The sequence below is a fragment of the Pelodiscus sinensis genome, chromosome 5 (genome assembly GCF_049634645.1).
Source record: "Pelodiscus sinensis isolate JC-2024 chromosome 5, ASM4963464v1, whole genome shotgun sequence".
Lineage (NCBI taxonomy): Eukaryota > Metazoa > Chordata > Testudines > Trionychidae > Pelodiscus > Pelodiscus sinensis.
Genome location: NC_134715.1, coordinates 31,875,099 through 31,899,415, shown reverse-complemented (window position 1 = coordinate 31,899,415; position 24,317 = coordinate 31,875,099). Strand labels below are relative to the sequence as shown.

At 45.8% G+C, this 24,317-nt stretch overlaps 1 protein-coding gene across 42 annotated transcripts in view; it reads right to left on the bottom strand.

Moving 5' to 3' along the window:
* ANK2 (ankyrin 2) overlaps positions 1–24,317 on the bottom strand; it is a 602,743-nt gene that overhangs the window by 210,492 nt on the left and 367,934 nt on the right. For all 42 annotated transcript variants that reach the window (XM_075929766.1, XM_075929759.1, XM_075929765.1 and 39 more), the window contains one exon: positions 11,393–11,494. In XM_075929766.1, coding sequence (XP_075785881.1) covers positions 11,393–11,494 — 102 coding nt within the window. The remainder of the gene's footprint in view (positions 1–11,392; positions 11,495–24,317) is intronic.

The window sequence follows — 24,317 nt, the reverse complement described above, 5'->3', positions numbered from 1 at the left end:
CCGCTCCTCGGCGCTACTGGACCAACCCAGCAGCACCCAAGCTGCTCTGCCCCCAGGCGTCCTGATTCAGCCGCTGCTGAATCTGACCAGCAGTGGCTGAATCAGGACGCCTGGGGCAGAACAGCTGGGGTGCTGCCCGGTTGGTCCAGTAGCGCCCAGAGCGGCGCTACGGGACCAACTGGCAGCGCCCCAGCTGCTGTACCACAGGTGTCCGGAGCAAAGCCATGGAGCACGGGGGCAGCGGGACAGCCCAGACGCGCCGTGACTGTCCTGCTGCCCTCGGGCTCCGCGGCTTTGCTCTGCTTTGCCCCCCTGTCCCCTGGTCTGCAGACCAGAGGGATGGGGGGGCAAAGCAGAGCCAAGCCGCGGAGCGCCCGGCCAGCTGACAGTCCAGACGCATCTGGGCTGTCAGCTGATCGCGCGCTCCGCGGCTTGGCTCTGCCTTGCCTCCCCCCCCCCCGTCCCCCTGGTCTGCAGACCAGGGGGACGGGGGGGGGGGGCAAAGCAGAGCCAAGCCTCGGAGCGCGTGGGCAGCGGACAGCCCTGGGAGACCAGGGAGAGGAGACCAGGCAGAGGAACGGCCCCGTTCGTAACTGCGGATCCGACGTAAGTCAGATCCGCGTAACTCGGGGACTGCCTGTATATTAAAAATATATTTGTGTGTCTCTGTATTCAATATGAGATCATATGCCTAATGGTAGCTGTGTTATATAAAACACATTTATAACATCAGAGTTTTTCTTTTAATTCAATTAGCGCACTTAATTCAGGTCTGTGTGTCTATGAGGGTACGATCTACAGCCACAAAGGCAGATGAACCAAAAGGAGGCTTCACCAGCAGCTCGTCTAACACCCCTCTCTGGTCTTTCACCAAGAAGAACAGCTTTTCTTGATATCCAATTGTTCAAAGGACTTCTGCCAACATAGGTTTGCTGGGAGTTGTGAGGATCAAAATCTCTCTGCAGTAACCTGGCCCTGACCCTTTCCTAGTCTGCCCCATCCATTTGTAAGACTGCACTCCTGATTACTGCAGATTCACTGCCACTGGGAACTCACCAGAGTATGAATGCTGCCAGCCGTAAATTGAGCCCAATGCTACAGCCAATACATGACAGCTGCTTTTGATCATTCTAAACAAAGCTGGAAGAAATTTCCGTTTGAAGTACTTGCTAAATTTTTCTTTGGTTTTTTCTTTCCCCCCTTTTCTCAATTTTTTAATCTAAAACATCAGCTTTACACATTTTTACTTCCTTCCAGCAAACTTCATAGCCATTGTACAAAATCAATGGTTATCTTGACCAAGTTGCACTAAAGTTCTCAGGAACTTAGATAATCTTGCAAATTCTTAATACATGGAACTGTCACTAACTTCAGTGGGAAATCCACAGGTACTAGGCTTGCAGTATTGGTCTCAAGAGAGCACAAATCCTGCAAAATGTTAAATTAATGCTTAATTATACATAGAATCATAATCATAGAATCATAGAACTAGAAGAGACCTCAGAAGGTCATCAAGTCCAGCCCCCTGCTCTAGGCAGGACCAATTCCAACTAAATCAAACCGGCCAGGGCTTTGTCAAGCCGAGACTTAAACACCTCTAGGGATGGAGACTCCACTACTTCCCTAGGTAATCCATTCCAGTGCTTCACCACCCTCCTAGTGAAATAGTTTTTCCTAATATCCAACCTGGACCTCTCCCACCACAACTTGAGACCATTGCTCCTTGTTCTGCCATCTGTCACTACTGAGAACAGCCTCTCTCCATCCTCCTTGGAACCTCCCTTCAGGAAGTTGAAGGCTGCTATCAAATCCCCCCTCACGCTTCTGCAAACTAAACAGACCCAAGTCCCTCAGCCTCTCCTCATAAGTCATATGCTCCAGCCCCCTAATCATTTTGGTTGCCCTCTGCTGGACCCTCTCCAATGCGTCCACATCCTTTTTGTAGTGGGGGGCCCAGAACTGGACACAATACTCCAGATGTGGCCTCACCAAAGCCGAATAAAGGAGAATAATGACATCTCTGGATCTGCTGGCAATGCTCCTCTTAATGGAACCTAATATGCCATTAGCCTTCTTGGCTACAAGGGCACACTGTTGACTCATATCCAGCTTCTTATCCACTGTAACCCCCAGGTCCTTTTCTGCAGAACTACTACTTAACCGGTTGGTCCCCAATTTGTAACTATGATTGGGATTCTTCCGTCCCAAGTGCAGGACTCTGCACTTGTCCTTCTTGAACCTCATCAGATTTCTTGTGGCCCAATCCTTCAATTTGTCTAAGTCACTCTGGACCACTCTGCTGATTGGCTGAGCCTTGGTAGGGGGAGGGGCTTTATAAGGCAGTGGGCAAGCGACCAAGGAGCTTGCGAACAGGTGATTGCTAACAGGGAGTTTTGAGAGGGAGTTCTGAAGGGGAGAGGGAAGGGCGGGAGGTTCTCTTGTCTTTCTTTTTAAATCCATTCTCCAGGACAGCAGCGATGGTTGATGATGCGTCTGCTGCTGTTGTTACCTGCACGGCGTGTGCCATGTTTGTCTTCCTCCCGGAAGAAAGAACGGATTTCATCTGCACCAAGTGCAAGCTGGTCGAGATTTTGGAAGAAAAAATTAGAGGACTGGAGGCCCAAGTGTCGACCTTACGCTTGATCAGAGAGGATGAAGACTTCCTCGATAGAAGGCAGCAATTGATCCTTCAAGCACAGCAGGCAGAGGAGCCAGTGAGGGCAGTACGCGACCAAGAGGAGAACTGGCAGCATGTAACTTCTAGAAGGGGAAAAAGGCCAGCACGGGATTCCCCCGATGCTATAGAGGTAAGCAATCGCTTTCAAGCTCTCTCCACAGGCTCTGCAGTGCTGAATGCTCTGGAAGGGACCTCACAAGGTAGAAACCAGAAGGGAGCACCATCTACTGAAAGGCATGGGATGCGTAGTCCTAGGGATGGGGGTTCCACGGCCACCACCCCCAAAAGGAAACGACGGGTGGTGGTGGTCGGGGACTCCCTCCTAAGAGGGACTGAGCCATCCCTCTGCCGTCCGGACCTGGAATCTCGAGAGGTGTGCTGCTTACCGGGAGCTCGCATTCGGGATGTCACTGAGAGGCTTAGCAAGCTGATCAAACCTTCAGATCACTACCCCTTCCTGCTTCTCCATGTAGGAATGAATGATACGGCCAAGAATGACCTTGAGCGGGTTGCTGCGGATTATGTAGCACTGGGAAGAAGGATCCAAGACTTTGGAGCGCAAGTGGTGTTCTCGTCCATCCTCCCTGTTGAAGGGAAAGGACTGGGCAGGGATCGTCGAATTGAGGACGTAAATGCGTGGTTGCGCAGGTGGTGTCGCAGAGAGGGCTTTGGTTTCTTTGACCATTGGACTCTGTTCCGGGCGGAAGGATTGTTAGGAAGAGATGGGATCCACCTAACGAAGAGAGGAAGGAGCATCTTCGCAGGCAGGCTTGCGAACCTAGTGAGGAGGGCTTTAAACTAGGTTCGTCGGGGGACGGTGACCAAAACCCTGAGGGGAGTGGGAAAGTCAGATACCGGGAAGAAATGCATAGAGCAAGGAGCGAGAAAGGAGGACCCCAGTTTCGAATGGAGAAGATAATGCAATCAACTGGTTACCTGAAGTGTTTGTACACTAATGCGAGAAGCCTGGGCAACAAGCAGGAAGAACTGGAGGCCCTGGCCCAGGCCAAGAAATATGATTTAATTGGGATAACAGAGACTTGGTGGGATGACTCGCATGACTGGAGCGCTGTCATGGAAGGGTATAGATTGTTCAGGAAGAATAGGCAGGGGAGAAAAGGAGGAGGAGTTGCACTATATGTAAGAGAGCACTACGATTGCTCTGAACTCCAGTATAAAGAGGGAGAAAAACTTGTTGAAAGTCTATGGGTCAGGTTTAAAGGAGCAAACAGCAGTGATGTTGTGGTTGGTGTCTGCTACAGGCCACCGAACCAGGTGGATGAGGTAGATGAGGCTTTCTTCGAACAACTGAGCGAAGCTTCCAGATCGCAGGCCCTGGTTCTCATGGGGGACTTTAATCACCCTGACATCTGTTGGGAAACCAATACGGCAGTACACAGGCAATCCAGGAAGTTTTTGGAGAATGTTGGGGATAACTTCTTGGTACAAGTGCTGAAGGATCCGACCAGGGGCCGTGCACAGCTTGACCTTCTCCTCACAAACAGGGAGGAACTAATAGGGGACGTAGAGGTGGGTGACAACCTGGGAAGCAGTGATCATGAGATGGTAGATTTCAGGATCCTGACCAAAGGAAGGAAAGAGAGTAGTAAAATACACACCTTGGACTTCAAAAAAGCAGATTTTGACTCCCTCAGAGATCTGATGGAAAGAATCCCCTGGGATGTTAACATGAAGGGGAAAGGAGTCCAGGACAGCTGGCAGTATTTTAAAGAAGCCTTATTGAAGGCACAAAAAGAAACCATCCCGACACGTAGCAAGAGAGGCAAACCTGGTAGGAGACCAGATTGGCTTACAGGGGAAATCCTTGGTGTACTTAAGCACAAAAAGGAAGCTTACAGAAAGTGGAAACTTGGACAAATGACTAGGGAGGAGCTTAAATGTATAGTTCGAGAATGCCGGGGGGTTATCAGGAAGGCGAAAGCGCAAATGGAGTTGCGACTGGCTAAGGATGTGAAGGATAACAAGAAAGGTTTCTACAGGCATGTCAACAAGAAGAAGGTGATCAGAGAGGGTGTGCAGTCCCTAATGGATGAAGGAGGTAACCTAGTGACAGAGGATGTGGGGAAAGCTGAAGTACTCAATGCTTTCTTTGCCTCTGTATTCACGGACAAGGTCGGCTCCTGGACTTCTGTGCTAAGCGACGCAAGATGGGAAGAAGATGGACAGCCCTTGGTGGGTAAAGAACAGGTTAGGAACTATTTAGAAAAACTAAACGTACACAAATCCATGGGTCCAGACTTAATGCACCCAAGGGTACTGAAGGAGTTGGCAAATGTCATTGAGGAGCCTTTGGCCATTATCTTTGAAAAGTCGTGGAGATCGGGCGAAATCCCGGATGATTGGAAAAAGGCAAATGTAGTGCCCATCTTCAAAAAAGGGAAGAAGGACGATCCAGGGAACTATAGGCCGGTCAGTCTTACCTCGGTTCCTGGAAAAATCATGGAAGGGATCATAAAGGAGTCCATTTTGAGACACTTGAATGAGAGGAAAGTGATCAGGAATAGTCAGCATGGATTCACAAAGGGCAAGTCGTGCTTGACCAATCTGATTAGCTTCTATGATGAGGTAACTGGCTCAGTGGACATGGGAAAGTCAGTGGATGTTATATACCTTGACTTTAGCAAGGCTTTTGATACGGTCTCCCACAATATTCTTGCCAGCAAGTTAAGGGAATGCGGATTGGATAAATGGACGGTAAGATGGATAGAAAGATGGCTAGAAGGCCGGGCCCAGCGGGTAGTGATCAACGGTTCGATGTCAGGATGGAGGTCGGTTTCTAGTGGAGTGCCCCAAGGTTCGGTTCTAGGACCGGTTTTGTTCAATATCTTTATTAATGACCTGGATGAGGGGATAGATTGCACCCTCAGCAAGTTTGCAGATGACACTAAGCTAGGGGGAGAGGTAGATACGCTTAAGGGCAGAGATAGGGTCCAGAGTGACTTGGACAAATTGGAGGATTGGGCCACTAGAAATCTCATGAGATTCAACAAAGACAAGTGTAGAGTCCTGCACTTGGGACGGAAGAATCCCAAGCATAGTTACAGGCTGGGGACCAACCAGTTAAGTAGTAGTTCTGCAGAAAAGGACCTGGGGGTTACAGTGGATGAGAAGCTAGATATGAGTCAACAGTGTGCCCTTGTAGCCAAGAAAGCTAATGGCATATTAGGATGCATTAAGAGGAGCATTGCCAGCAGATCCAGAGATGTCATTATTCCCCTTTATTCGGCTTTGGTGAGGCCACATCTGGAGTACTGTGTCCAGTTCTGGGCCCCCCACTACAAAAAGGATGCGGACGCATTGGAGAGGGTCCAGCGGAGGGCAACCAAAATGATTAGGGGTCTGGAGCATATGACCTACGAGGAGAGGCTGAGGGACTTGGGTCTGTTTAGTCTGCAGAAGCGAAGAGTGAGGGGGGACTTGATAGCAGCCTTCAACTTCCTGAAGGGAGGTTCCAAAGAGGATGGAGAGAGGCTGTTCTCAGTAGTGACAGATGGCAGAACAAGGAGCAATGGTCTCAAGTTGTGGTGGGAGAGGTCCAGATTGGATATTAGGAAAAACTATTTTACTAGGAGGGTAGTGAAGCATTGGAATGGGTTACCTAGGGAAGTAGTGGAGTCTCCATCCCTAGAGGTGTTTAAGTCTCGGCTTGACAAAGCCCTGGCCGGGTTGATTTAGATGGGATTGGTCCTGCCTAGAGCGGAGGGCTGGACTTGACGACCTTCTGAGGTCTCTTCCAGTTCTGATTCTATGATAAGGGGATGGTTGGATGAAATAACATGATCTTGGTAACTAATTGACCATTCATTTCCAGTTGGAAATAGGTCAATGGAGGGATGATAGGAGTTGCTATAGGGAACTTTCTGGGTGTCTGGCTGGTGAGTCTTGCCCACATGCTCAGGGTTTAGCTGATCGCCATATTTGGGGTCAGGAAGGAATTTTCCTCCAGGGTAGATTGGCAGAGGCCCTGGAGGTTTTTCGCCTTCCTCTGTAGCATTGGGCACAGATCACAGCTGAAGGACTCTCTGCATGTTGGGGCCTTCAAAGTATTGGAAGGCTTCAATATCTGAGACATAGGTGAGAGGATTATTCTAAGAGGGGTGGGCGAGATTCTGTGGCCTGCACTGTGCAGGGGGTCAGACTAGATGATCATAATGGTCCCTTCTGACCTTAAAGTCTATGAGTCTATGAGTCTATGAGTCTATGAGACCCTATCTTTGCCTTTAAGGGTATCTACCTCTCCCCCCAGCTTAGTGTCATCCGCAAACTTGCTGAGGGTGCAATCCATCCCCTCATCCAGGTCATTAATAAAGATATTGAACAAAACCGGTCCTAGAACCGAACCTTGGGACACTCTGCTAGAAACCAACCGCCATCCTGACATCGAGCCGTTGATCACTACCCGCTGGGCCCGGCCTTCTAGCCATCTTTCTATCCATCTTACCGTCCATTTATCCAATCCACATTCCCTTAACTTGCTGGCAAGAATATTGTGGGAGACCGTATCAAAAGCCTTCCTAAAGTCAAGGTATATAACATCCACTGACTTTCCCATGTCCACCGAGCCAGTTACCTCATCATAGAAGCTAATCAGATTAGTCAGGCATGACTTGCCCTTTGTGAATCCATGCTGACTATTCCTAATCACTTTCCTCTCATCCAAGAGCCTCAAAATGGATTCCTTAAGGATCCCTTCCATGATTTTTCCAGGAACCGAGGTAAGACTGACCGGCCTATAGTTCCCTGGATCGTCCTTCTTCCCTTTTTTGAAGATGGGCACGACATATGAGAGTGGTCCCATTAACTCAGTTGCATTACTCACCTGCAAAAAGTTAAGTATGTGTGTAAGTGTACGCAAAATTGGGTCTTCTACCACTATTTGATACAACGTGGATTCATGGAAAAGGCTTAATGATGGAAAACCCAACCCAAAGTCTAAGGAAATGGTTTTCAGTGTGTGATAGTAGGAAAGCACATTTTAGATGCTGTGCATAACAATGGCACCCTTTGTAGTAGTAACAGCTTTTCAAAAGATGAGTAGTAATCCAAGGAGAAACAAATTAGATCTCAACATTGTGCTAATTTTATTGTACAACATTTTTATTTTGCAAAGACAACCATCCACCGACAGGAAAACAAGCAAAAGCTTGATAAATGGACCACTCTCATATTCTTCATATTTACAATTATTGTTTCAACTCTTTGTAGATTAAGTAAAAAAAAATAAAAAACAAATGTGACCATGTTCAAGTCATTTGACTCTTTAATACCAGCAACAGCACTAATTCGCATGTGCCATTAGGGTTGTTGTTTACTGTAGGTGACTATGAGCTACTAGATTTTAATCTGTTTGGACACACTTAAGCCTTTCAGCTAAAAATAAACAACTAAGTGTTTCCTTACAGCCAGATACCACAACAAAAATAGCCAGGGAATCCTCAGACTTCTGGGTCAATGGCAATTAGATGCTTTGTGGGGGATACATTTAATGGCCAGGAAGAAGGAGGTGGCTGATCCTGCTGCTTCTACAGTAAAAAGAAACATGTGATATCTATGTATTTCATGGAACCTTTAGAACTTTTCCCACTGTGCCCATGTATGTTTTCTAATTGAAGCATTATCTCTCTTCTTGTAGGACAATCATGTCCACATTTCCAGAAACTGTTCTTCTAGGAGGAGTGGCAACAATAATTGTAAAACCTCCTATTACTTCATCTGAATCTATTTAAAACTTCTCTGGAATTATGAAGTGCTTTGGAACCCACATAGAACTATTTGAGGGACACACACGGACTATAAAAATTTAAAAAAAAATGTTTTCTGAACTTCTTTTAAATGCTAAGTTAGATTTTGAGAATTATATGATCAAAGGACCCTCCTTCTCTTTAGCAACCAAGGAGGTCATCACCAGTACATGCCAATCATTACAGATGCATTAGAAAACTGGGATAGATAACAGGAATTACCTTTCTAGAAGAGTCTGTATGATCCTAAACCACCCCTGTATTCACATCCTACAAATATTGTAATAATCTTTGTATAAAATATACTTTGTGAGGTATTATTTGAAAACTAACATCACCATTGATATTCTTGGATGAGGTACATACAGAATGTGTGTTAAGAGTTATGGACATACTGGAATTATGACTAAAATGTGTTCAAGTCTGGCATGTCAGAAGAGCTGGTAAACAGGTCTGACTTCAACAACAGAATGTGTATTCCAGTCTCAGCTCAGCCCTTCTTCAAGTAAAGACAACGAAAGTCCATTTTTACATTTTGGTAAACAAAGCTATTACGTGGGATAAAAGTGGGAAAGAAGAATATGAAACATTCTTTACCACCAGATTCCATATCAGCTTACTTACAGCTTGGATAAGCTTTACTTTGAGAAGTAACCTTCACAAGAATCCATTTCAATCATTTAAAGGTCTATAAAGACAGAGGGGTTGAACCTTCAGTGAGAAGCAATTGAATCAACTGATTGTATACAATGTTACTGTATTATAAAAGTATACAGAGCGAGGTCTTTTCTGAAAACGAATGACACACAGTGGTGATTGCTATTATTGTCCACTATATGGATATTTAACATTATGCCTTAGAATATGTGGCCAAAGAACAGGAAACAGGTTCCCTGTCAGACAGGAGAGAAGGCAAATACCTACCTGTCGCCTATCTGAATTCAGCACGGTAGAATCAAAACAATGGATGCCGTATTTACTCAGAAATCAGAAAGGTGGGGGGATGGGAAGTCTACTGGAAATGAAAAACAGCACGAGGCCATCCTGCCTCATGAAACAAAGTTATTGAACTTCGGAAGAGATAAGAAAAGGTAGAAGCCATCTTTGGCACCCAACACTAGACCACAGGGGATAACGTCTCTGGAAACTGAATATAGGTGAGGAACCATCTTGAACAAAGTGAGTATCTTGCTAGATTCAGTTTTGGATTTTTAGATGCATGTTTTTACTTTTGCATGTAAGTTGTGATGAGCTTTTCTGTCTTGAGAGGGAAAAAAATCCTCTAACTTCAGTACTTCTCTGAGCTGTTCAGAAAAGGGCCAGACTTTAGAGAGCACATGATTTTGGGGAAATTTGGGAGTGTGTTTAGTCCACTTTGTTGGCTGTAACCAGGGTTGGTGGAAGCCAGAATGGGTCTGTGGGGCAGTATACAGGTTGCTGGAGTTAGAACTACTTACTCAGGACTGGCTACACAGCATAGACTCTCAGAGTAGGACCTGAACACTTGTGGGCTGGCTGTAAGGGTACATCTACACTGCACACTTATTTTGAAATAAACTATTCCAGAATAGCTTATTTCAAAATAGTACATCTACACTGCAGAGAAGTCTCAAAATTAGTCCAAGGCAGGCTTCTCTAATGGAGACGTGCTATCTCGATTTAGAGCCCCAGGAGGCACTGGGAAGAAATAACTTAAAATGGCTCTGGTGAGGGACTATTTCGAAATAGCAGCAGCGGAACGTCTACACATGCCTTATTTCAAAATAGCTATTTTGGAATAGGTGCTATTCCTCATAGAATGAGGTTTACACATTTCAGAATAAGCCGTCCGTTATTTCAAAATTATTTTGAAGTAACAGAATGGCTGTGTAGATGATCGCACTGTTATTTCAAAATACTACTACTTATCTCAAAATAAGTATAGATGCGCCCTAAGTATGTCAGGCTGTGAGCTACAACAGCAAAGCACTGTAAATCACCCAGGGCTACTAAGCAAGCACTTTGGCGCAGGGACTATCTTTGCATTTAATATTTGTACAATGCCTTGTGCAGTTAAGTGATTATCTCCAGTTGGGTCATTAGGGTGCCACTGAAGTAAAAACGATAAAGAACAAATACTGGCGAGAAGAATGGAACATGAAAAATAAAAGTGACAAGGTGGCCGAGAGGTAATATCTCTACTTTAGCTGATGAGAGGGTCAAACTTCTGAGCTTACACAGAACTTTTCTTTAGGTCCTGAACACCCTTTCCACCTTATCTCTCTAATATCCTAGGACTGACATGCCTTAAACACGGCTTGTAATGTGCAAATCAGCAGTTCCTTTTATTTGTCTAAAAACAGTGAGTGCATGAGTAGCAGTGTAAGGAGGAGGACTGGGATTACTAGAGGACAAATATCAGTGGGGTGATAGCTTGCATAAGTGTATATTAAAGCTGGGAAGCTGAAACTCTCTACATTTTGCTGCCACAGTGGATAGGCCAGGAGAAGAGTGAGCTGGAAGAAAAAAGCAGTAGGCCTGCTGTAAAATGTTTCTCCAAGAGAATGAACTGCCCAGGAACAAACCCTTCCCAGTTGGTATGTCTGAGAATCCAGGGTTACATTTCAAAACAACTTTTATTTTTCATACTCAAAGCCAATATATTTAGCTAGAAAGCACCTTTTTAGTATGGTTTGAATTGTGGTACTACCAGGAATAAGATGCTCAGAAAAGTCTGTTTGCTTACAATAGAGATGTTCTGTTAAATATATGCTATGGGCATAGTCAGCTGTGGAAAAGTGGACGCTTCGAGGCAAAGGTCAGGGCTAAAAATGAAACCCAAACTGACTCAGAACTTGACTGTGAAGATCTTAAAACCATTTAAAGTTTTCCTATTTGCAACTTGCTTTAAGGTTCCTTCTCTGTTGCATTCAATGCTAACATATAATAAACAGGTGCCCGTGAAGTCTCTTACCTGATTACATGTGTTGATGTCTATTCCACCTTTAAGATACTCCACTACTTTGTCCAGATTGCCAGCTCTGGCAGCTCGAAGAAAGCTTGCATTGCTGTCAGACTGTGAAAAGAAGAGGGGGAAAAAAACCTTAAATTACTGGTTTAAGGAGACTACAGCACTTGATAGAATCAAAGGTATCCCCATTGTATGCTGTATCTGTAACAATATGGTGCAAAGATAACTGTCCACACATTTTAACTTCACTGATTCATATACACCCTAAACCAGTGGTTCCCAAACTTTTCGGCATCACGCCCCCTTTTTGATTTTTAAGAAACCTTCACGCCCCCCCCCCCAATAGCAGCAAAACTTGTTGAGCAAAAAAAAAAAAAAAAAAGGAGGAGGAGGAGGAGGAACTGACCAAGGCTAAAAAACGAAAATAGCAGCAAAACTTGGGGGGGAGGGGGATTATTAGGGGGGACTGGGTCGCCTCACGCCCCCCCCCTCCATTTGGGAACCCATGCCTTAAACAATACAAAATTGGCACAATGTACCTATCAGTTTCTCAGACTGAGAAAAATATTGCAACGTTTTAACTTGAATGAAAAGATTGAAAATCCTGCTAGTTAGAAGTATTCAGAGTAGATAAAGATACAGAGTTTGCTTATACTGCGCTAATCTGCCAATCACATAATCTCTCTTTCTATATACATGCCCATATCTGATAGTTTACAAACATTTCATAAGGAACCTCTGATGGCTCTAAGGTAGTTTACTAACATTTTGCCAGATCATAAGCAGTCATTTCTTCTGTTATCTCAATAAGAATGGAAATAAAATTTGGGTTCTTTTATTTGACCATGCCTGGCTGACAGACAGACACCAGCAAAAATATTTGAAAGAGAAAACGCCCCTGCAGACATAAGCAGCTGAGATGCACATGAATAAATCAGTTTGAACAGATGAATAGAGTACAATTCTTAAAAGAATTGTGAGAGTGTGGTACTGCAGACAGCCCTAGCATGTTTCCCAGAAAAACTGACATGCTTCAGGTTTGTCTAACCTGGAGTCACAGACCCAAAGGGGATGAAATACTCAGGTGAAATATCTATTGCCAAGATAACATTGCAACCTTTATTCCCCTCCTATGCTGTTTTGCTCATTTGTTCATATTTAAAGTGAAACAGGTATACTGCCAATAACACAAGGGAATATGAAATGCTTTCAGCCCTGCTCCATTTGTCCTTAATTAGAGCACACAATTCAGATTGGCTAACCAACACTCACAAACACAATGATGTACATGTGTGAGCCTGAAGTTAGGTCAATTGGCAATTAATACAGCTGTCAGCAGAGACGGGAAGAAAATAGTGTTACAGCAGCAGGGTTAAATCAGTCTGATTATAATCATGAACAGAGATTTGGGGAGAGAGAGAGAGAGAGAGACTGAGAGAAATTGTTGCTATTTTATACTTCCTGAAGGCAAAACGGAAAATGAAATTTGACAAGAAAGTCTAAATAAAAGTATCTTCTAGTATGTTTTAAAGTGGTAACTTTTTTCCAGTCTAAGAGGAAACTAGTGGCATCATAGTGATGCAGAAGAATGGACTGCTACATAAAGCTTTCCTGGGATATATCAGACTTATATTAAACACATATTCCATGTACTCCCATCACCCCTCTAGGTGCAAGAATGTGAAGCACATTCTCCTGAAGGCCTCACAATACTCAAAGCCAGCTTTTGTGCAACTTAATAATACTAATCACATTGATCCATTTATTTCAACCATCATTGTTTTCCATCACACTATAGGAGCTCAATTTACATCACTGGTTCCCACTTATTTTAATCTGCAACAGATGGATACCATCAAAACTATTCTTTTTTACCACTGTATTTCATGCCAAGAAAAAAAAGATTTCCTTCTAAATTCCTTTCGGCAAACTTCAGTACATTTTCCACATCTTTTAGTGTTAAAAAAACAGACGATCTTTCTTACACACAGCAGGGTGGAGAGGAAAGGTAGCATAGGAATTTGCATTTGTAGAGTTACATTGCAGCCTGAGGCTTGAACCAATCAGGCACTGGATGAAGAGTAATATAGCAGCTGTCTCTGCAAAATGCTTGAAAGAGAAAATTTCTCTATCAGTGGTTTTCAACCTATGATGACCAGAACCCTATGAGTCTGCAGACTATGTTTAAGGGGTACACAAAAGGTGGTTGTTTCCAGAAAACCATGATTTTCAACCTGTGGTTCATGAATCCTTGCAAGTTTGCAGACTCTATCCAAGATTTCTATACAGGTCTTGTCCCTCCATTCAAAAATTTTTGGTGGTCAACTATTGGTCAATACCAGGGGTTGGCAATAATTTTTTACTGGGGGCCACTTCAGAAATTTCTGAAAAGGCTCTGCGCTGCCCCGGAAGGGGCAGGGTCTCGGGTGGAAGGAGTTGGGTGAGGACACTTCCCTGCTTTCCTGCCCACAGACTCCTGATTGGTCTGGTGGTGATGGATCACATGAAGTCTTTGTCCCCGCTGCCCCCCACAAAAGAACCACCAGTTGTTCTGAACATCTGGCGGCTTCCTCTAGGTGCCCATGCTCCTGACAGTGGGAGGAGACTTCACACGCTTCCCTGACCCCCGAGTCCTGATTGGCCTAGGTGCAGGGGAGAGTACAAAGTCTCTCGCTCCCTGCCCTCAGGTGCATGGGACTTAAGCGTCAACCATTAGGGTTGACTCTAAACACTGCATACTCCCTGGTCCTTAGCCCAGATTGGCCTGGAGGTGGGGGAGTGGCAGGGCTTCTGTGAGCTGAATCAACCTGCTTGGTGGGCCAGATCCAGCTCGCAGAGGCCCTTTGCCCACTCCTGGTTTAAAAGATCCTCACAATTGTCAATTGGCACCACTTGGCTTGGGAATTTGCACCTCACCTCACGCCACCCCACCCAGGTCTTTAATAAATGACAGGGCTTGGGGAGATTCTGAGGAGATGGTTGGTTGAGGAGCAATTTCTTAGAAAGGGTGAGGTGGTTTTTACTAAAAAAAAAAAGCCATAGAAAAAAAAGTTTGGTTGCTTGCTCTTGCTTTAGTTCTTATGCTTAGTTGTGGATGTAAACTATTGTCAAAGCTGCCCTGATGTTGGAATAGGTGTATTAGATTTGTCTGTTACACATCTAAATACAAATTTTTGAAGTGCTAACATTTAGGTTTACAGTTTGACAAAATGATGTTTATCCAAGCAGCAAGGGAAAAGCTACAGATACAAAGATCTCCACCACGAGAGAAAACTTCAAGAATGGAACATATTTAGCCTTGAAAAAAAAAAGATAGGGGAAAGACCACAGTGTGTAAATAGTTTAAAGGGTCACATCTGAACTTGGGGAAAAGAAGATGTGTTGATGGGACACATTTAGAATGTATTATATCAAGAGGATTTATATCAAGACCTCAGCAGAGAGAAAAGGAGCAGGAACTAACACTGAATTTGGTTTGAAGGATGTACAGTGATGAAAAAGGGGTACTAGCTAAAAAGCTGGGCTGGCCAGTCAAGCAACAGTTCTCACAGTATCTGGTTCCCCAGGATTGGGGAAAGCAACTGAAGAAAAAGAGTACAAAGTTTAACAAAGTAGCATTGTAAAACAAATAGCTTATCCATCATGGACATTTTTGGCATGTGTTGCATCACTAACCATCATTATGATTATTTAAAAGCTTACATTTTTAAGTATAATTCTACATTAATTGTTTGGACTGGTTTTTTTTCCCCAATTAATTATCCAAGGTCCCTCCCCCCCAATATAGTGATACAGAGGCAGCAAGGGGGAGGCAAATGCGAATAGTTGACTAGAACCAACTAGTTGACTACTCACTCACATCCCTACATTATATTCAACAATACAGACACAATTATGCTCAATGTCAGGTAAAAGGTGACAGACTTCCCATTAAATTACCAAAGCCATCCAGTCTACCATGTTAAATTATTTTTATCGTAAAATATAACATTATAGGGATCAAGTTGGAATTGTATGACAGGGAAAAGGGTAAAAAATTCCCTTTTTACAAGATATATATATATAACATTTGCAAAAGTAAACAGCTTTTTGAGTACAACTACAACATAGTGCAACAGTTAATGACATCTCTAACAATAAAATAGCACAGGGAACTGCATTCCACAAACTGCTTTTAAAAGAACATTCATAATCTGTTACAATAAATATGGCATCCTCCAGATCACTTTGCAACACTCACAATTTACCTGAAAGTTATGATCTGTGTTTCTATCAACGAAAATGAGAACTAATGAGAAAGAATAACTGTCTTGTCCAAAAATCACAAAGGAAGCTTGAGAAGGTACAGGGAATAGCAACCACGGCCTATTGTGTGACCTACTCTTGTGCCTTAAATACTGTGTGTTAACTAAAAGAGGAAGTGCATACAATTCAAAACTGAAGTATGGTGCACGTTTATGGTGCAAGTATTAGTTTTCTTAGATCTTAGATCTCAAAGAGCTATTTTTTAAAATTCACATTTAAACTGTTAATGCTAAAACACCAGCTACAATCTTATGGAATCCACTTAGTTGGATATGACCTTGAATGATAAAGAATATAAATTATAATACCCACCTGGGGAAGCAAAGAAACAGATTAGCAGAGCAAGTAGGTACCCAGAAGTCACCTACTACTGGAAAGACTTAAAGAAAGCAACAGGCCACAGCCTTTACCTACAGCCCCCAGCTAAAAATTCTCCAACACACCACCAGGGATCTACAACCTATCCCAGCAGACAATCCTTTGCTCTCACAGACCTCGGGAGGCAGGCCAGTCCTTGCTTGCAGACAGCCCCCCAATCTGAAACACACACTGACTCCCATCCACACATGCCACAAGGGAAACATGAATCCAGGAACCAATTCCTGCAACAAACCCCATTGCCAACTCTGTCCACACATCTACCCTAGTGACTCCATCACAGGACCTAATCACATCATCCATACCATCAAAGGCTTGTTCACCTGCACATCTATATAATGAGATATATGCCACCATGTGCCATCAATGTCTCTCTTCCATGTACATTGGACACACTGGACTGTCTCTATGCAACAGAATAAATGGACACAAATCAGACATCAAGAATGGTAATGTACAAAAAGTGGGAGAACATTTTAATCTCCCTGGACACACAGTTACAGACTTGAAAGTTGCCATCTCAAGGCAAATAAAAATTCAAAACCAGGCTGCAATGTGAAACAGCTCATCTGGAATTCATAGGAAAATCTGACACCATCAGACTAGGTCTGAAGAACTGGGAATTACTCATTACAATAAGCAATTTTCCATTTTACGTATTCTCACCTAATCCAAATCCAACTGGATTGAATTAGCTCTGATGTTACGCTAACATCTCTGTACCCCTCCTGTCTGTTTTTTTTTCTTTCACTTCATGCATCTGATGAAGTGACTTCAAATGAAGATATTTTTATGTAAAAACTTCAAAACCTGCAAAACCTTCAGAAGTTTCTGCAAAATCCCAGTCACTTGATTCTATCTTCTATATTCAGAAAAATCTTCTGCACTGATCTCAAAGGGTAACGATCTCCAGAGGGCATCGCCACTGAACAATGACATGGCTTTGTGAATATGAGCCTAAATGCCAAGGCATTTTTTATCACTGCACATTATCAAACCCTTTGATATGCTGGTTATTGGCAGATCTAGGACTTGTCACTTCCAGTATAATAGGCTCATTGATGTGACAGTGGCACTTCTATAAAAGGCTGAGAAGTAATGATATCAGCAATGAAGAGTGTTTTCCCAGGATTTATTAAGAGAATGCAGATCTCATATGCAAACTAACTATATACAGAGTACCATTTTTTCCTGGAGTCCTTTCCATTGAGATAGGTTTTACAGAGTGGTTAAGTGACTTGCCCGGTTATCATATAAGGTGTCCATTTTAGATAACTCAGTAATTGTATTACTATTTCTGTGATCAGACTGCTTTACTTGGTGACAGTTCTCTATACACACAAGGAGCATAGATACCTTATTTACTCATCCTGACATTTGCTTCTTATAAGGAAAAGTCACAGAATTAGTTAATTAGTTAAATTAGCTAATTTTTTAAAAACTAAAGCACCAATCCGAACAAACAAATAGGTACACCATTAACATTTCTTCGAATAGCATTCATATATAAGGAAAAGTCACATGAAAAATCTGCAATCATCTCATCTTTTCAAACCTAATTGCTAACAAGCGAACTGTATGAATTACTGAAAAGACAACCAAAATGTAAAGACAGCTTTTCCTGTACAGGAGTCCATGCACAATTCAAAGACTCTTTAACAACAAGTAAATGACTGATCTCTCTCTGGAGAACAATTTAACTACTGCTTTAATGGCTCAATGATTTTGATCCTTTAATACTTACTACATTTAACCCCTCTACAGAGGCAGGGGGTGGCAGTTGTCAGAATAGATTTTGGTAAAAAGAATTCTATTCCTTTGGGTCCATACAGCACGTGTAAATAATTCTTGCATGTATTTTAGGCATTTGCAGTCATTAGACCAGTTAATCTAGGAATGTTGCAAAGTAGACTAAAAAGTTTCAGTTAGGGTATGTCTATACTACCCTCCTAGTTCGAACTAGGAGGGTAATGTAGGCATACCGAACTTGCAAATGAAGCTCGTGGAATGAGGAGTAACGGTAGTTCGGACTAGGAAGCCTAGTCTGAACTACCTAGTTTGTGCTACGTGTAGCCGCGCGGCACGAGGTTCGAACGAGCAGGGATTTAAAAATGGCGGCGCCCAGTTTATGCAAATGAAGCCCGGGAAATTCAAATCCCGGGCTTCATTTGCAAGTGCGGTATGCCTACATTACCCCGCTAGTTCGAACTAGCGGGGTAGTGTAGACATACCCTCTCTATGATATGTGATTATAACATGAAAAATCCCATTGGCACACTACTGATATTTGAGTTTCTATTTACCCCGTCATTGTATCTCAAAGGAATAATGATATATGGCATTGTTCTACCCCTTTGACTTTCTTGCTCCTTCAGAACTCTAAAACTATAGAATTTCTATGTTTTCCTTAGCCATCAGTAGTTTCTCTTTTCAGAAGACTTGAGATAGTATCTTCACACATCTATAGGATGACAAACACATCTTATTTCCAAAACCAATAAGGGCCCAAGTTCAGCAAAGCTTTTAAGTGTGCCTTGATTTGCAGCATGTGCTTAAATCTTACTGACTTAAATGGAAACACGTTCATTATAATTGTAGAGGCTTACATTCCTTACTGAACAGAGATGCACTTAAACACATACTTAATTACTTTGCTGAATCCAGGCCAATATCATCATCAGTAGCAGCAGACAATACTGATGCAAAAACTTGTTAAGCATCAGAATCAACCTTGGGATGGGTCCAAATCACAAAAGTTTGCTAAAAAACCTTTTGTGGTACTTAGCTGTCTGGCTGCCACAGGCATTTGTAGGAGTCCTCCCACCACAGTCATTAGTCTGGCATAGTGGACTCACTGCCAGCTGCCTTTTCCTAAGTCAATGAAGGACTTGTGAGAGCAAATAAAAAAATTGGATAGAGCACTTGTCTCAGGCTATGTACGTGAAGCAGCTAAAGCTCCCCCATAACAGAGTCATGCCTTCCTACTTGGCTAATTAAGCAGGAAAGGAGACATTAAAAAAAGTTTAAGGAGAGTGCCAGTGTCTCTGAGCAGATTGGTACAGTCAGGAGATGAAGAGTGCTAGAAACTGATTGTGGCTCCTGGGGGAAGGCTGAAGGCAAGAAAGCCAGAAGAGGGTTTTGGTAGACTCTTAGGCAGTGGTCCCCAACACGGTGCCCGCGGGGGCATTTCAATGCACCTGCCAGGTGCTCGGGGCTGGCCTGGCCCCGGGCACATGGCGCATGGGCACTTGCGGGGGGAGCGCCGGGCGCGCGGCACTCGGCGGGAGGCGGCGGGGGGAGCGCCGGCCCCGGGCGCGCGGTGGGGGGAGCGCCGGTCCCGGGCGCGCGGCACTTGGCGGGGGGGGGAGGAGCAGGAGCGCCGGCCTCGGGCGCGCAGCACTCGGCAGGGGGGGAGGAGCAGGAGCGCCGGCCTCGGGCGCGCGGCACTCGGCGGGGGGGGGGAGGAGCAGGAGCGCCGGCCTCGGGCGCGCGGCACTCGGCAGGGGGGGAGGAGCAGGAGCGCCGGCCTCGGGCGCGCGGCACTCGGCAGGGGGGGAGGAGCAGGAGCGCCGGCCTCGGGCGCGCGGCACTCGGCGGGGGGAGGGGAGGGGAAGGAGCGCCGGCCTCGGGCGCGCGGCACTCGGCGGGAGGGAGGGGGTGGCAGGGAGCGCCGGCCTCGGGCGCGCGGCCCTTAGAGGGGGGCCCTGCCCCCGGGCACGCAGCTATGGGGGGACCCCGCCCCCGGGCGCGCGGTAGGTGGGGCCCCGCCCCCGGGCGCGTGGATGGGGGGGTGCCCCCGGTCTCCGCCCCCTGGCGCCCGGCGGGCAAACGGCCACGCCCCCTGGCGCCCGACAACCTAAAAAGGTTGGGGACCACTGCTCTTAGGGTATGTCTACACTACAAAGTTAATTCGAACTAATGGACATTAGTTCAAATTAACTTTGATAGGCACTACACTAGTGCTCCGCTAGTTCGAACTTAATTCGAACTAGCGGAGCGCTTAGTTCGAACTAGGTAAACCTCATTCCACGAGGATTAAGCCTAGTTCGAACTTACTAGTTCGAATTAAGGGCTGCATAAACCCTTAATTCGAACTAGTGGGAGGCTAGCCCTCCCCAGCTTTCCCTGGTGGCCACTCTGGGCACCACCAGGGAAACTCGTATGCCCCCGTCCCGGCCCCGGAGCCCTCAAAGGGGCACGGGCTGGCTACGGTGCCCGTGCCAGGTGCAAGCCTGCCAGCACCCAGCCAGCAGACCCTGCACCTGGCATGGCTCGAGCCAGCCACCCGATGCCCCCCAGCCCTCCACCTCTTCCCGGGACCAGGCTGGCGGCTCTCGGGAGCCTGACCAGGACCGCAAGAGGCGGGCACCCGCCTGGTCTAGTGCAGACATTGTGGACCTCGTCCATGACCTCCGCACTAGGCACAGGAAAGTGGCTGTCTAGGGCAGGAGAGCTGCCAGCCTGGCCACCCAGGAGCAGGTTTGCATGAAAATCAAGGGGGTCCACTGAGACCCCCGACCCTGAGCTTAGAATGGCCGTACTGGGTCAGACCGAAGGTCCATCTACTCCAGTAGCCTGTCTGCCGTCAGCGGCCACCCCTAGGTACCCTGGAGGGGATGGACCAAAGACAGTGACCAAGCCATTTGTCTCGTGCCATCCCTCTCCAGCCTTCCACAAACTTTGGGAAGGGACAACATTCCTACCCCCTGGCTAATAGCACTCCATGGACCCAACCTCCATGAATTGATCTAACTTCTCTTTAAACTCTGTTCTAGTTCTAGCCTTCACAGCCTCCTGCAGCAAGGAGTTCCACAGGTTGACTCTTTGCTTTGTGAAGAAGAACTTTCTGTTACTAGTTTGAAGCCTGCTACCCATACCTTTCCTTTGTTGTCCTCTAGTCCTTCTATTATGGGAACTAATGGAGAACTTTTCTTTATGCACCCTCTCCACACCACTCGTACTTTTAGAGACCTCTATCATATCCCCCCTCCGTCTCCTCTTCTCTAAGCTGAAAAGTCCCAGTCTCTTTAGCCTCTCTTCATATGGGACCTGTTCCAAACCCCTCATCATTTTAGTTGCCCTCCCCTCTCCCAGCCTCTCTCTTCCCCTCTCCCACCTCCTTTTCCCAGTCTTCCCCAGTTTTGTTCAATAAAGAGGGATTCTATTTTTGAACACACGTGTCCTTTATTTTGTACATCAGGAAGGGGGACTAGGGAGGGATAAATGGAAGAGGTGAGGGAGGAATGGGGTACGAGCCCCCGGTGGGGAGGACTGGGCTGGCTCTGCGGGCTTCTCGGGGTGGAAGCTCTCCTGCAGCCCCCTGATTGTCCCCTCCCCCCGGATGGCAGCCTGCGGCAAGTGCAGCCGGTCTGATGGCCGAGTGCTGTGATGTTCCAAGTGTGGGCACTCAGGGCACTCCAAGCCAGGACTGCTTTGCAAGCGGGGAACCCCTGAGAACTGTCTGTCCGGGGTGGGGGTCGGGTCCCTTTAAGCACAGCCCTCAGCTAGCCTGAGGCAGCAGCTCCACGCTCTAAGTCCTACTCTGATGCCCTGCTGGCACTGCTTCCGGACATCCTTAACCTCGGTTCAGGGTCCACTCAATGTGGACATGCTAGTTCGAATTAGCAAAACGCTAATTTGAACTAGTTTTTAGGTCTAGATGCGCTAATTCGAATTAGCTTAGTTCGAATTAACTAATTCGAACTAAGTTAGTTCCAATTAGCGCTGTAGTGTAGACATACCCTAATGGACTATGTTCTAGTAAGAAATCCTGTTTATGGAGTAGAGGATAAGTGTGCATGGAATTATTGGGGACTCAGTGAGGTAGGCTTGCCAGTCATGCCATGGCCTTCAGCAGGAGGACAAGCCAATCCATGTCACCCTATGACAAGCACGTGAAAATTATGAATCAGTATTTTGACTTGCTGCATGACCCAAGCTGAGGCTGCTACGTTGTGCCATGTTAGATTTCCAAATATGTTTTAACTGGAAGAAATTACTACATTCCATGCTGCTTTAAATATAAAGTTAGGTTTCATCATTCATCATCATTCCAGCCCAGTTCAGCCAAGTACTGTAGAACAGCGGTCTCCAGCCTTTCTAAGCACAAGATCACTTTTTCAATTTAAGTGCAATCCAAGATCTACCTCAAACCCAAATATCTTTGCCCGGCCTCCCTTGAGCCCTTCTTTGAGGCCTCATCCCTGCTCACTCCATCCTCCTTCCCTCTCCCATTTTCCCTCACTTTCACCAGGCAGGGGCAGCGGGTTAGGGTGCAGGCTCTGGTTTTGAATTAAGGGATTTGGAGTGCGAGAGAGGTTCTGAGCTGAGCTAGGGGCAGGTATTTGGGGTGCAAGAGGGAGTTCTAGGTTCAGGCTCTGAGAGGGTGTTTGGATGCAGGGGTGCTTGGGGCTAGGACAGGGGTTTGCGGTGACTGGGGTAGGGTTTCAGAATGTGGGCTTTGACTGAGCACTGCTTACCTCCGGTGGCTCCTGGGTGGTGGTGCAGTGGGGCTAAGGCAGGCTCACCTCTGCCCTGGTCCTGCACCACTCCCAAAAGCAGCCAGCAAACTCCATCCCAAATCCTGTTGTGCTCCATCCCTGCTCTGTGGGGACAGGATACAGAGTGGGAGATGGGGACCTTGACATAAGTGCCCCTCTTCTCCCTTGCACAGCAAGCAGGAGGCTCCTGGGGGGGGGGGGAGGAGGCAGAGGGAGAAGAGACAGCTCCAAGGCAAAGGGCAGGAGGTGAGCAGCTGTGGGGGAACGGGCAGCTAAAGTGCCGGCACTTGATAGCCTTTTGTCTAAACCAGTCAGGGTCACCTATCAGAGGCTCCAAGATATATCAGTGGATCCTGATCTACTGGTTGGTGTCCACTGCTGTAGAACAAACTGAACTTTAAGTGTATGATTAGTTCTGTGTGCTTAAAGTTAAGCACTTCACATAAGAGTGGTCCTGTAGCACCTTAGAAACTAAATATATATTATACAGTGAGAGAGAGGAAAGAAGGAGGGTGAGAGAGAGTGAGTATCATGAGCTTTTGTGTTCAAGAAAGTTCATGCTACTATATATGGCTTCAGGTCCAGATTGTATTGATCATAGTTACTTTAGAAAGTAGAACCTTGAAAGAGTTTGGGAAATATTCCATGGAGTTATAAACTAAAGAACTTGGGTATAAAGAATAAAAGAGTTGACCAAGGTTGGATAATCTTAAAAAAACAGAAAAATCTTCAGCTATTTTCCTAACCACATTTAAACTATACTTAGAATAACAGTAGATAATTTCTACTGGCTAATGGAGAAGTTAATTATACAGGAATTTGAATAAAATAGCATATAATCCTTCTGTGCACTAAGAAGATACTCATGATTTTAAGAGCCGGTTAGACAGACATCTATCAGGGAGAATCTAGATCAGCGTTTCCCAAAGTGTGGTCCACAGCCCAGTACTGGTCCTTAGACAAAAAATACCAGTCCTCAGAAAAATTTTCGTGCACGATTCTTGGGAGAGCGTCTCTGCTGGGCATGCTCCCGGGCGGTGGGGTTAGATCAGGCGGGCATTAGGACCCAGGGGAAGGCCGTGCACACCGACACAGCACACCCAGCACCGGATTCAGCCGGAGGGAGCCGACGCCAGCCGATAAAGTGGCTGGGATTGGGGCCAGGAGGGAGGGCGGAACAACCCACCGGACAAGTAGAGCCAGCAACATGCCCCAGGGCAGGGTGCGGCCCACAGTTTCACCCACGAGTGCAGGCACGACTGGGGGAGAGGACACGGAGCTACTCACCTGACCTCCAGGGCCCATATGATCTGAGTCACCTGGCAGGCCTGAGAGGGACCTTCTAACCCTACCGGTTGCAAACAGGGGTGAAGTAGATACCTGGGGTTGGGGTTGGGAAACCACCCAGGGCAGTAGACCGGGCCTGCTCCTGTTGGCACTGAGGGCTTTGGAAGGACTAGAAACAATTTATTTGCATATTCATAATTTGCTTAATGAATATGCAAATATGCAAATAAATGTTACCGGTCCTCCAAAAGCTTGTGAATGGGTTTACTGGTCCTCAGTATCAAAAAGATTGGGAACCACTGATCTAGATGGTGCTTGGTCCTGCCGTGAGGGCAGGGGACTGGACTTGATGATCTCTCAAGGTCCCTTCCAATTCTAGTATTCTATGATTCTATACCTTCATATAAGGCACAAGACCAATTCATTGCCTTCACTGAGCATTGTTATTTAGCACAATC